Genomic DNA, 15,261 nt, shown 5'->3' on the forward strand with positions numbered 1-15,261 from the left:
ATATGTCAATATTTTAATCTCTAATGGATACAAATAATCATTTATTTATAATTTAAAACTTTTTAATTAATGAAAATATTCATGCAGTCAAACAAAAAAAAGCTCATGATTTAATTTCAGTCACCCACCATGTTGTCACTTGTCAGTCATGTCCTAAATCTACCGCAAATTAGTAAACCCCACAAATGATAGATGAGAACAACTTAGCTAGGTTATATGCTATATGGAATAATCTCATCGTTTATCATGCTTCAATACAAACAATTAATTAAGAGTAGATGGTATCTGTTCAACTCATGCGTGTAACAGAAACTTAAAAACAATTACATAAAAATATTGATATAATTCTTTATTTATATCTTGAGCCTAACGGACTCGGAAATGAAACCGCCCTCATCATCAGTTATCATAGGTGCGGCACTCATCAGTCTCTGGGTTATCCTTGCAGTAGTTCTCAAGCGGGTCCGATTCTTTCTTCTTGTCCCTCGCATGGCTCGCCGCGGCGCTCAGCTCCTCTACCTCATCCCAAGCCGCCGCACACTCGTTGCTTGCCGGGTTATCAGTGCATGCTTCCTCGGCATCCTTTATGCTCTTCTCTACCTTCTCCGATATCTTATCCGGGGCCGCATGAAGCGGTCGGACCGAAGATGGCCTGCCCGATCCGGTTAAACAGGGCCACCTTTGGTTGAGCCTGAATACAGGTGAGAACTTGATAGTTTGAGCCTTTTGAGGGATCTCTACTCCCTTGGCAATTACTCTAGCAGGACTTGAGAGGGTTACAGTAGAAATTGTCGCCATTTTTTCTCTGGTTTCTTTTGTTCTTCTTTCTTGTTATTTGTTGAGATATTTAAGTAGCGCCTATTAAGGGTTTTTGGTCGTTACAAAGGAAGATGAGGTTTAATGAGCGAAATAGGGTGTAAGGGGATTAATATATAAGTGAGGATGCTGAGGATTCGTGAACACATGTTTCTTATCCAGTTTGATCTAATTGTTACCTTCCACGCCAAGTACACGTTAGATTTTTTTTTCATTTTCTTTTATGATGAGAAAGATATTTTTTCTTGGGAAAACAAATGATATTTCTAGATCTTTGTTTTTACATGATATTTAATTTGTATGCGAGTTGCAACTTGAATTTGGCTATCTAACAAGAATAATGGTATATGATTACATGATCTTTTGGATAGTCACAAAAAAAATCTTGATATTTTTTTGCTCTTTTATAATAGTGTTTGTTCGGACGTGAAAATATCAAACTTTTATATGGGGGTTAGCTAGCCATATGGTCTAATATTTGCCGTAAAATAATGTAGACAAATTGTTAGGAAACGTAATCTCTCCCTATCACTTATTTGTTAGTTCAACATGTGTGAAATATTGACTAAATTTGCCAAAGAATTTCGGCTTTACTGGGAAGGAATCCCAATTACTATTAGGACTACCAAAAATTAGATTATATGTTCACTATGAAATTCTTGGTCTAAAGGCAGGAGTGTTCAATTGAAATAGTATCAGAACACTTTTTTACATAGCAAATTGACAAATATTATATACCAGTTGGCCGATCGGAATTTGCCAAGAAGTCAGCCAATGATTGTCTGTTTGGTTTTAAAAAAAATTAAAATACAAAATTTGATTTTTAATAAATTAGTTTCTATAAAAGAAACGGGTATGGCTTCATTTTGATTTAATTTGTTCTTGAAAAAATTAGTTTTTATCTAAAATAATTTATTACAATTTTAGTTCAATTTAGTTAAATGAATGTGGTGTGAAGTGTAGAATTTTGCACTGGAGAGTGATGAAGTCAATAGCTTCTAACATTTGAAAACCCAAATAGGGATCCAATTGGTGGAGAATCATATTTCTCAAAACAGAGCATCATGGAGAATCGGTTCTCTAGGCTAGAGATACGATTTGCTTCACCATAGAATGCAGAAAACACTGATATTTCAAGTAGAATTGGTACTCTAATGCTTTAGGATCATTCTCTAAGTGTCAAATTAATGTAGTACCCATGAAACCTTAGTGATGTCATAGCAGTACTACCAAAGTAAGGATGAGAGTGCATTATGGAGGATTTTTTATATCATTTGAGATTAAAGAGCTAGAGCCAAACTAAGATATTCATCTTATAACGTGGTATCTTGAAGTCTTTTGTAATTCACGAATTGTTCTCTTAAGTTATAACTGAAATACTTTGGAAATCATGTTATGTACTTCTTGTTCAAGGGCTAATGGTTAAGGATTTAAGGAAAAAGACTGCCAACTATGTCAAGAATTGTCTATAGTGACTTGATTAGTATGATAAGTACTCTTGATGCCAAAGAAGGCCATCCAAGATGGAAACATGATTTATGGACATGGTAGTATGGCAAAGTGTCCTAAGAAAAGGTTTTTCCAATATTAGACACAAAGCCTCATATCTTATGAAGGCTCTTGATGGCAAGTGTATGAATGTCAAGGCCAAGTGTCTCATGAGATTAAGGTTTTCCGTCTCCATTATGGGGCTTTACACCTATTATTTTTTATGATGATTAAGATGATGCCATGAGCCTAAGTATGATGATGATTATGCTAACTCTAATAATTTAACAAGGATGTACGCTCTTTTTGTCAATGAAGAGTATTTCTTGTACTGTGTGGTGGAATGATACTCAATTCGATTTTGAATTCGGTTCTGAAACTTTATAGAGGCTCGTGGACTTAATTACAAATCGGCTCATGCTGCTCGCCAGGAAACTTGGATGCCGGTGGCTGAGTAGCTTGACTTGGCAAGGATGGTACCTATCAGTTATGGTGATTCATTCCATGACATACATACGCTTGGTATCTGTTTGTGATTGCCTAAGGTGTGCCTTAGAAATTGAATGATGGATGATTTCAAGTTTATGTTTATTTCTCTCAAGTTCAGTATGTAAGTTCAAAGTGTGAGAAACTAAGAAGAAATTAGAAAAGTTGAGTCTAGAATTGAGTCCTAGATTGATCTGAAGGTTTCAGAATGACCTAGAGAATGAGGGATTGAATCTATGACATCCTTATTGTATTTTGTAACACTTACGACACAGAGCTTTACGCATAGGACGTAAATTAGAGGTGGCGAGACAGTACGATCTCTAAAATAAAAATATGTATGTAATATAGTTGAAAGAAATTGTAACTAGAAACCTTGAAAAAAGAAGTTGAACAAAACACCAAACAGAAAAGTGCATCACTCAAGACCGGGTCAACGCAGAAAGGTAGATAAGATCGAACGGAAAATGATAATATACAAATAAGATTAGAGTTCCAAAGATATAATTAACAAGCTCCAGGCTCGATCTGCGAAGCAAAGGCCGACCAAAGTATAGATATACATATATGTAACCCAAAATAAACTCAAATATAAACACCTGTTTCTCCCGGTCAACCTCTAAGAGGGACAAAACATAATATATACAAGATGGAAAATCTATGTACATATATAAACATAAACAGAATACAAACACTGAGTCCTAAGATAGTTCTTCACTTCCAAGAGTCTCCAGAATGCTTAGTGTGATGCCTCGCATTCTGCATCTGAAAACAACAATATATATATAGAATGAGAACCAGAGGTTCTCAATATGGTAAATGTGCCAATTTAGGTAATATATAAGGTCTCGGAAAAGCCAGAGGCAATTTTAGAACTCCGACACTCAAATTTAAACTTAATGAAAGATACTAAACCATAAATTAGGGTGGTTGTCTAAAGTATTTAGGTCCTAAATCCATCTTTAACCAAACACCCCTCCTTCTGTCTCCTTTTAACCTTCCAATTCACCGGTGGAACAACCCTCGTCACGCCTCCACCACACGAGGGATCTCTCAGTTGCACACACAAACAAAACATACAAGGAAAGCACAAGTATGGACAGCAGGTACAACGTTTGGGGTAAGTCCCAAAATTAACCCTAACGTTTTAATCGTCCTATTTAAGTTCTTAACGTTTTAAAATTGACTCAATGTTGTCTTGCCGTTAGGGATCTGTTAACAGAATTGACGGCAAGACAAAATTGAGACGATTTTGAAACGTTAGGGACTTAAATAGGACAAAAACGTTGTGGACAAAAATAATACATAGAAATAAATTTTGATTTTATCTTCAATAATATCAATTTTTTACTGTACATAGTATTCAATTATTTTTTAATCACATCTATGTAAATTACACTTAATCACATTACTTTCATTCTAAATAAAATTTATTTTTTTTATAATTTTACACTTAAAGTAATATAATTTTTTTATAAATAAATAAAATTTACACTTTCATTCTAAATAAATAATGTAATGTGATTAGAATGAAAGTATAAAATTATAAAAAATATTATAAGTAATGTAATTAAGTAATGAAAGTAAAATTATATTATCTAAAATGAAAGTATAAAATTTATTTATTTATAAAAAAATTACATTACCTTAAGTGTAAAATAATAAAAGAATTAATTTATTTAGAATATCACATTATTTAAAACGAAAGTATAAAATTTATTTATTTATAAAAAAATACATTATTTTAAGTGTACAATTATAAAAAAAATTAATTTATTTAGAATGAAAGTATAAAATTATAAAAAAAAATTATAAGTAATGTGATTAAGTAATAAAAGTAAAATTACATTATTTAGAATGAAAGTAAAAAAATTATATATTTATTAAAAAAATTACATTACCTTAAGTGTAAAATTATAAAAAAATTAATTTATTTAGAATGAAAGTGTAAAATTATTAAAAAAAATAAAAGTAATGTGATTAAGTAATGAAAGTAAAATTACATTATTTAGAATGAAAGTGTAAAGTTATTTATTTATAAAAAAATTACATTACTTTAAGTGTAAAATTATAAAAAAAAATTAATTTATTTAGAATGAAAGTGTAAATTATAAAAAAAAATTATAAGTAATGTGATTAAGTAATGAAAGTAAAATTACATTATTTAGAATGAAAGTGTAAAATTTATTTATTTATAAAAAATTACATTACTTTAAGAGTAAAATTATAAAAAAAATTAATTTATTTAGAATGAAAGTGACGTGATTAACTATAATTTACTTAGATGTGATTAAAAAATAATTGAATACTATGTACAGTAAAAAATTGATATTATTAAAGGATAAAATTAAAATTTATTTCTATGTATTGTTTTTGTCCCTAACGTTTTCGTCCTATTTAAGTCCCTAACGTTTCAAAATCGTCTCAATTTTATCTCGCCGCTAATTCTGTTAACGGATCATTAACGGCAAGATAACATTGAGTCACTTTTAAAACGTTAGAGATTTAAATAGGACGATTGAAACGTTAGAGACAATTTTGGGATTTACCCCATACGTTGGGGACAAAAACGATACTTTACTCAATGTACTAAACTATAAATTAGAATGATTGTCTAAGGTATTTAGGTCCTAAATCCATCTTTAACCCAACACCCCTCCTTCTGTCTCCTTCTAACCTTCCAATTCACCGGTGGAACAACCCTCGTCACGCTTCCACCACACGAAGGGATCTCTCGGTTGCACACACAAACAAAGCATACAAGGAAAGCACAATTATGGACAGCAAGTACAACATATAGGACAAGTAGTAGTTAATTATAGATAAGCAATTAGGCAAACCAATACAAATGCATACTCAAGCAAATCATACAAATGCACATGACGCATGTCTGTCCTATGGCTGATGATATCATCTGTCGGTTATATAGCCAAATCTGACATGTCCTAGTAGCTAACCTTGGACAGAAACACCAATTGCCGAGCAAGTGGGTCTGAGCCACAACCCCCTAGCTACTACTCGCTAAACCCAGAGCAAGTGAAATAAACCACTACTGTTGCTACTACCCAGACAGGTGTTTAAAGACTCAACCTGGAGCAAGTGGAATAATCCACTACTGTTGCTACTACCCAGGCGTCACAATCACCGACCTAGAGCAAGCGGGATGAACCACAATCCTTGCTACTATCCAGGTATCTCAATCATTGATCCTGAGCAAGCAGGACAAACCACAATCCTTCCTACTGCCTAGGTATCTTATCCAAAAATTCATTCTCAACATCATTTCAATTCATCATTCATAACATTTCCGCACTTCCCCAAACAATACACATTAACTCAATCACTAATCATAATTCATCAATACTTCATTATTCTCAATTAATCAACATCATTTTAGTTCTCATTCACATCATAATCAGCACGTCCACACTTTTCTAATTAGAACTACATCCTCCGTAACCCCATTCTCTGCCACTTAACATCCCCTATAGGTTCACTCTTTAATTCAGGCTTAAAAACTAGATATCGGATCATAGAGGATAGTTACAGAGGTTTGAAAAGTTAGAAGATTAGATAAACTTTGAAGAAAATCACATTTCTTCCAAACAAGGGTTCTGCATACGCGAGACTATGTTTGCGTACGCGTGAGTGTGAAAAATGGCATCTCTCATACGCAACCCCTGGTCCGCGTACACAAGTCATGAAAACAACAATACTTTTTCGCGTCGCGTGTAAGTTCTCGCGTACACAAGCTTCAAAAACTGGGATTTCTGCGTACGCAAACCTTGTTCCATGTACACGGGACACCTGGACAGTGCCCAATTCTTGCGTCGCATGCAGGTTCTCGCGTCCGCAAGCCTCCCTTTTTCATCAAAATGGCTAAGTTGCAGAAAAATCATATTTTTGCACCAAATTTCAAACATGCATAACTTTTTTGCTTTAAATGATTTTTCATCCATTCTTCAAACGACATAAACTTCACGGACCCAATTTTCATTTGAAATAAGTTTGACAAAAAATTTAAGGGTCCGAAAGCCGAGTTATGGTTCACCAAAGTTGGTTAAAAATAAAGTTTTTTCCAAAAACACCACAACCCCTATGCTTTCCAAACTCTAAATCCTATAGCATAAGTTTATAACCAAAACAACCACACGATCATAATTCACCTGTTTTCCAATCATTTCTCATTTCCATACCTATAATCTCATCAATATACTCAACAATTTTCAATCCAAATTACAAACATTATTCATCATTTTCATCATCATAAGTTACTATCATCATCAACCACCACAATCATCAACAATTCTCATAAACCCTCATTAATATCAATACTTAACACACCTTTATCACAAACTCAAATTTACACAAAACTTACTAAAACCTTAGCACTTTCATTTAATTCAACTTAACCTATGGTCAACTAGCCTAAGTTTTCACGCAACATTATATATTATTTACGAGAAACCAAAGTCATATCTTGGCCGATTCCTCCCTAAGCCAAAAACACCCCAAAGTCTCTTTTTCGCAAGCCTCAACATCTCCGGAACCAACTCAACAAGCTTCAACTCGCCATAACTTTGTTCCAATTCATCAATATGACTTCAATTTCACATGAGTTCAATCTAACACCACACAATTTCATATGTGGCCATAATTTAAATTTCTAATCCTCATAAAAATCAAAGATTGACAAGGGTTAGGGTTTTCTTACTGTTACCCACGGGTCAAATGGACAAAACCCAATGATTATCCGCTACTAGAGTTCACCTAAACCATCAAAATCATTCAATTCTTCAATACCCAAAATCCCAAATTTTCAAAAATGAAATGAGAAGATCTGGGTGAGAAAACTCAATTTTCTTACCAAATTGTTTAGTGAATTTTGTAAAGGATTCCGAGACCAACGCGTGGCCACTGACGACTCGTCAATCGGAGTTCCAGATTGAAAGATATGGAAATTTGAAGTTTGAGAAACTGTGAAGTTAGGGTTCTTGAGTTTCCCCCCTTTCATTCAGTGTGTTTTCATTTTATGAGGCAAGGGAAAGATAATTTGGCCTTATATATAGTGGGCCTTGGGCCTGGTTTGGGCTCGATCCAATCGGTTCGACCCGTTGACCCAATTTTGTGCCAAAACTTTTAAAATTAGTGTCAAAATTTATATTTTAATTATTTTTACCTTTTTAAATTATCAAATTTAATTTTCTAATTTCTAACTCTCTTTGCCTTTTCTCTCAATGGTTTTTTCTTAATTCCTCACATTAATACCTTTTTCTATTAAAACAAAGAAAGATAAAACTAAGAAAGCTGAATATTCAATAGAGAACCATGAAGGAGAAGAAGGTATAGCTTTGTAAGCTATGAAAACTCAAACTTTGTGCTCTCACTCCTTGAATCAATCTCTGGCTATTTACTTCTTTAATAGAGGAGTAAAGCTTCCAAACCTTGAAACTTGGCTTCATCAACTTTGATGTTTTCTTCTGCCCCAAATATCAGCAACAGTAGTGGCACAAAAGAGATAGGATAGTAGCAGTGATTGAACTTTATATGCATCCATACTCACCATCTTCTCTTTCATCCTTTTTTAAATTACTTCAAGGATCTTAACCATCCATTTGTGCTTTGGCTCCAAATTTTTTTCTTGACCCTTGATTTGTAGCAGAGCTCCATAATCTTCAATTTACCAGTTTGGTGCATACAGAGAGTAGGCTTCTTCAACAATCTTTAATGAAGCACAAAGATAGAAAGACTTCTCCGATGTAGCCTTTATATTTGATCTTTGCTTAGAGCCCTAGCTAATTGACTTTCTTTTTCTTGCTTGAGCTTGGTAACCCACTTTTTCATATTTGATTTGAACCTTAGGAAGAGTTTCTTTTTCTTGGTTTACTTTTTGGAATGCTTCACGTGGGTGAAAGAGAGAAGAGAGAGACGAAGAGAAGAGAGAGAACTAATTCGGTTACTTTATGTTTTGGTTCAGATGGAAGTGAATCTTCCTTCCCTTGATGGTAACTATTTTTATGGGCCATGAATGAATTGAAAGAACATGGGCTTGGCTCATCAATTTGGCCTTAAACTTATTTTTTATTTTGATGGGAAAGTGTTAGATTTATTGGAGATCAGCAACTCTTTCTTTGGATAATGAGTGATGAGATGAGTACTTATGGGCTTGAAGCTTGTTATTGGGCTTTTGTGCTTTTTATTAATTTATGCACAATTAACAAAATAAGTCACTTATATAATTGGACTTTTAACACCATAATAATGTTTGTTCATCATCAATTATTTGTTATTAGTTCTTTAAACTCAACAATTTTTCTCTTGATGACAAACATTATAAAATAATTTATGAACAAAAAAAATGAGAAGAGTTTTATTGAACTTCCCTTTGATGATTCAATCTTTGAAATGAGCTCTCACTTTCTTTTATTTACTTGGCTCCTTCTGAATGTTAGCATTCTCTCAACCTATGATCAATAAAATTTATACAAGAATTGCTAAACATTCAAATAACCATTCAAATATTCTTATCAAATGATCCAGCCTGGTGGCTTATATTTAAAGAATTTTAAGCTTTCAATCCTGAAAACACTATTAACCATAAAAAATTTAAAATCAGAGCTATAAACAAATTAAAACAGCCACAATAAAATATTAAAAAAACACATTTACATCAATCAAATGATTCCAAAGATTCATAGCTGCCTCATTTCAATTTTCATTGAACATTAGTATCGTTAAAAATACCACAATCTGTCAATTCATAAATCATATCAAAACAGTGCTACAATTCACAATTTATTTTCACACTCACTCCCCTTTTTGTCATTAAAGAGAGGTAGTGTTACTTGCACAAAAAAAATTGTTAGGATAATGTAGCAGTTCAATCAAATCAAAGTTAAGTATCTAACTATGACAGTCATCCAGAAAATTAAAAGTATTCAAAGACCATAATTTAAACAGCATAAAACAGTGTTTTGAAAATCAACAGCATCAACAAGGAGCTAAACATCAGATCCCTTATCCTCGGTTTCTAGAATGTCTTCTTCTTCATGCTTAGACATCATTTGATCATCTTCCAACAATTCAAGGTACTTTAGAAGTACTTCAACTCTACTTTGAGACTTTCTCAATGAATTTTCATTTTGAATTGCAAGTCTTCTAGCTTGTTGGCTAGAATTGATCATGTGCTTGGTAAGGTTTACAAATTCTTACAACACATCTTTGACAATACCAATAACCAGGTACTTGTTGGAAGTTGATGTACGAGTTGCTGACGGAGGAGGGATACTTTCATCTTCTTCTTCTTGCATAACAGTATCCTTAGAAGCCTTAGTCCCTTTTTCCATTTATCTGTTTGACTGCATCAGTGCCTTTAAGAGATAAAATTCTATTATCTTAGGTTTCACTGTTCAGATCAACACCAAAGTGCTCAAAGAAACAAGTTAAAAATATGTCATATGGTAGTAAAACATTTTTATCACTTTTGATGCAATCGTACATATAACGCATCATAAGATATGCAAAAGAGATTTCAGCTTTGTTAAGAATGGCATAGAGAACTAAGGTGTCACAAAGAGTAACTCGTTGATACGAATTGCTCTGAGGTAAGAGAATGTGAGTAATGATGCGGTGTAACTAGGCTTTAACAGGACCTAGTGCTCAGTGGTTAGGAGTAACACCATCCATGAGAAAAATATTCTCACAAATGTTGGCCGAAACATCCTTGTGTAATATTCCTAGATCATTATCCCACTTTCCAATTATATAGGTATTGACGCCAAGGTGTTGATAAACATTTGTAGCCGCTAAGGTGTTGTCCTCTTGGAGTTGTGGACATTCATCAGTGTAGTCAGAATAGCAAGCGCATATTCCACACACTCTTTAAGGGACTAATTGTTGACATTGCTGCTGTGGAGGAGGCGAAGGTTGTTGTTGATTCAGCTGGAGCTGCTTGAGTATATTGGTCATCTCTCCCAGAGTCTTGGTGAGAGCAGTGGTCTTACTACTAGAAGAAACTTCTGCAACAGCCTTGGGATGATTAGTCATTTGCCTTGCATTTCGGTTAGACTCAGCTAGATCGGTGATCAGTTGCCACGCTTCTATCGCCGTCTTGTACTTTGTCAGAGAGCCATTACTCGCAGCATCTAAGAGAGTCTTGTCTTGAGGCTTCATGCCTTGGCAGAAATAGCTAATCAACACCAATTGGTCAATCTTGTGGTGGGGCATAAGTCTAGGAGATTCCTGAAGCGTTCCCAATACTCGTAGAGAGTCTCTGATTCACCTTGAATGACACAGGAAATCTCCTTCCTCAATTTATCTGTAACCTCTGCTGGAAAGTACTTATCCAGGAAGTCCCTTCTAAGCAGATCCCAATTAATAACAAAAGCTTCCAGTTGAGTATAGAACCACTCCTTTGCCTTTCCCTCAAGAAAAAATGGGAAGGCATATAGCCAGACGGCAATCTCATCAGCACCATACTGTCTAGTAGTTGAGCAAGCTGTCTGAAAATCCCTAAGGTGCTTGATAAGCTCTTGAGCAAGTAGGCCATGGAACTTAGGCAGGAGATTTATCAAAGCGGTCTTCAGTTCAAAATTCGCAGTCAAATTCGGATGACGCGCTTGATATGGTTGCAGTGTAAAATTCGGAGCTTTCGCTTCCTTGAGAGTAATCCTTCTAGGCTCTGCCATAGTACCTGCACTTAAATCAACAGAAGAGGCGTCAATAGAATTAGCAAAAGAGGAACTAGTTTCTTCCTCAAATGACGCTTCAGAGTCAACCTCAGATAAGACTGGTGAATTGGTAGACACTCTTTCACTACCCTCAGAGGCTAACCAACGCCGAGCTCGCCTAATACGTGAAATAGTCTTTTCGATCTCAGGATCAAATTTGGCTAAGCTCGGATCCAGTAACGATCGCGTCATTCAATGAAAGAAACATATAGCTCATGGTAATAAAATGTATTAAGAAAAAATAAATAATAATTACTACTAATAAACAGAAAGCACACAAATAAAAATAAATAAAAAATGCGATTATGTAAATATAAAAATATTTACACCAACCAATAATTTAGCACACTGTTGCAACTCCCCGGCAATGGCGCCAAAAATTGATGGGTGAAAAAATGCCGGTTAAGAATTTCTAATAAAAATAGCATTGTCAGTACAGTCTTAACCGACGAAATATCTACTATCAATTTAATTTGTGTCACAATTAAAATTAAATAACTGGGAGTAGAATTCCCAGGTTGTTTCCCAAAGAGTTGACACAAGGTGCAATTTATTGGTTAGAAATTTTTCTGGATGTTTTTGATGTTTGAGAATGGAAAGGAAAATAAATAACTAGGAATTAACGCAAGGAGCAAATAACAAGAGATGTTGTGTATTTGAAATAAAAGGCCTTGACTGGGAATGAAAATTGGAGTTCCTATCCTTGTTGATTTTTCCAAGTATAATAGTAAAAGGTTATTGCTTCCATTTAGTTATTCTCTAACTAATAAAGGAAAGTCAAGTAAGAAGTACTAACTCTGACTCACAAGTCCTAGTCACTTCCTAGGGAAGGACTAGAGTTAGTGAAAATAGAGTTAGCAGCAATTTCTAATTACAGATTAATACTTGAGTATTCCAACTCAAGGGGTTCCAATTAATCAACTCTCAAGTCAAGTTGGAATATCTACTCGATTGACATGAATGCCATTTTCACAAACATGTAAAAGAAGTAAATAAAAGACATGGTAATTATACTAAATAAAAAAAAATCAAAATCGGCGCTGACAATTAATTAAAAGGGATTAACAAGCAATATAATTAAATGTAAAAAAGATTCATTGCATTAATAAATTCAAAATTAACAAAATCCAAACATGAATTCAAGTAACTAAATGGAAAACAAAAGAGTAGAGTGATAGAAAGGCAAACTATAACGATAATAACTCCACTGAAGGTAGTAGCAGCTCTCTCTAGATCCAATACTGAAGATGAACTAGAAAAATGGTAAGATCCCTAGAAGAAGTAGTGTTTCTCTCTCTCGAATTCAAAAACTAAAACAAAACTAAAAAGTAAAAGTAAAAGTGAAGTGTCTCAGTCTTAGCTATACCCCTGCCTGTAGTCTGTATTTTTGGGCTTAAAACTGGGTCCAAATTAGCCTAGAAATCACCCCCAGCGAGTTCTGATAGTGCAGCACGTGAAGCTCTGTCACGCGTACGCGTCACTGTGAAATGCGCCAATGCGCATGCACGCGTCAGCCATGCATGCGCGTTGCTCCTTGCTTGTAATCTCTTTAGTCTCTTGTGTTCCTTCCACTTTGACATGCCTCCTCTTCATCCTTTAAGCCATTCCTGCCCTGTAAACTTGAAAACACTTGACAAACACATCACGGCATCGAATGGTAATAAGGGAGAATTAAAAATTAACAATTTAAAGGCTTAGGAAGCAAGTTTTCAATCATGGTACAAAATCAGGAAGGATTTGTAAAACCATGCAGTTTATATGAATAAGTGTATGAAGAATTGATAAAATCCACTCAATTTAGTACAAGATAAACCATAAAATAGTGATTTATCAGAGTCACCAATGGATTCTTTGTTTAAATGAATTTCATGGCCTTTAACATAAGAGTGAACAGATTCTTCATGATAGTACATATTGGCATAAAGTTCCCTAACTAAATCAGGGTAAACTGATTTTCTGATTTCAAAAAGTTTTTTCCAGTCTAAGTAAACAATATTTTTAACAAAATTTATCCCTTTTTTAGCCACTGCACTTAAATAAGCCACATATGTTGAACACAAAGGTCTTTTAGAAATAATATCTCTATGAAATTCAATGTTCATACTAGATGAGAAACAAAAATGATCAAAATGAGAGTGAGTGTGGTTATCGAAGTGAGATTTGAAACCAACAGGATCAGGGTTCATTGGTTCTTTCACTGAGTTAGGAAAGGGTCTACGGTTTACCTTTGGGTATGACTCGAAGGTGCAGACTGTCCTCGAGGACGAGATGAAGAATGTGGAGGTGGAGATTTTGGAGGTTCTTCTTCAGTCATGGGTCTCTTCTCCTTTGCTGTGCTTGCCCTAGATGTTCCAACCTCTGGTGGCGCTGTGTATGGACGTCGAGAAGAGGTTTTGGTCTGTGCCATCGGTTCAGGAACATGAGAGGAGTGTGAGGAAGAATGGGAGTGTATATGGATATCGGTATGAGCTTGCCCTTTGGGAGAAAGATTTCGTGGAGCACGATAGGTACCAGTGCGTCTTCGTGTAGCAACCTTCTTTCTCATCTTTATGAGAGCACAGCGAATGCAGTTTTTGAGAGTTAATGGAGGTTGGAGGAGAAGATGAACGGTTTACAAAGTGTAACTATTTTAAATACTTTTTGAAAACACAAAATGATATTTAAATAAAATGAAAAGGTGTTTCAAAGAAAATTGATTTTGAAAGAATATACAAGCAAGAAGTTTGAAAAGACAAGTCAAGTATAAAATTTAAAAATCAGAATTTGATTTGACTTGATGAAAATCCCTAAAATAAATAATTTTTGAATTTATAATCAAAACAAACAATGAGGCCCACATCATAGAGTAGAACTTCTTCCTTTTAGGCCCAATGGTTGTTTTAAGGAAACACAATGGACCACCAAAGATTTATTTTTGACTCATATCAATTATTTGTACCAACACTCAATCTGATATTCAGGGAACCTAGAGGGAGTCATCATCTGTCCATTTGTATCTCCCGTCGACCTGACAGACAAAAATACACAGAGAGCTACATCATCAAGTTAATTCAGGAATTCAACACTAACAATACCTAGGGCAATTCTCAACTTGCAAGATCTGTCTTCAGACAATGGTTTTCTAAATAAATCAAAAAGTTGATCTTCAAATTTTACAAATTGTATATCAATTATTCTCTTTTGCACATGTTCTCTAATGGAGTAAAATCTCACTTTAATGCTTGGTTCTTGAGTGCAGAATAAGGTTTTTCGAAATATTTATTGCACTTATGTTATCACACAATAAAGGGATATTATTGAGTTACAATTTTTAATTTACAAGTTGTATTTTAAGTCATAACAATTGTGAACAACAAGAAGAAGCGGCTATGTATTCAACCTCGGCTATGGATAGGGCAACAGTAGCCTGTTTCTTGCTTAACCACACTTTAGTGACTGTCCAAGAAAGTAATAATCCTTGACGTGCTTCTTCTATCAACTTGGCCACCGGCAAAATCTGCATCACAATGTCCTACTATACAAAACTCATCAGATTTAGGATACTAAAGGCCAAAATCAAAAGTGCCATTAACATATCTAATGATTCTTTTAAAGGATGAAAGATGGGATTCTTTTGGAAGTGATTGAAATCTAGAGCAAACTCCAACATTTTGAACAATATCCGATCTACAGGATATTAGATACATAAGAGATCCGATCATTCTTCTATATCTTGTCTCATCCACATCTTTGCTATTTTCAT

At 34.3% G+C, this 15,261-nt stretch overlaps 1 protein-coding gene across 1 annotated transcript; it reads right to left on the reverse strand.

The window, feature by feature from the left end:
- Window positions 1-217: 217 nt before the first annotated feature.
- Window positions 218-957, reverse strand: LOC112776600 (calvin cycle protein CP12-1, chloroplastic). The gene has a single exon (XM_025820801.3). The coding sequence runs from the start codon at window positions 796-798 to the stop codon at window positions 400-402; it is 399 nt and encodes a 132-aa protein (XP_025676586.1). The 5' UTR covers window positions 799-957; the 3' UTR covers window positions 218-399.
- Between the last annotated feature and the right edge of the window lie 14,304 nt (window positions 958-15,261).

This window comes from Arachis hypogaea, chromosome 19 (assembly GCF_003086295.3).
Source record: "Arachis hypogaea cultivar Tifrunner chromosome 19, arahy.Tifrunner.gnm2.J5K5, whole genome shotgun sequence".
NCBI classification, from domain to species: Eukaryota; Viridiplantae; Streptophyta; class Magnoliopsida; order Fabales; family Fabaceae; genus Arachis; species Arachis hypogaea.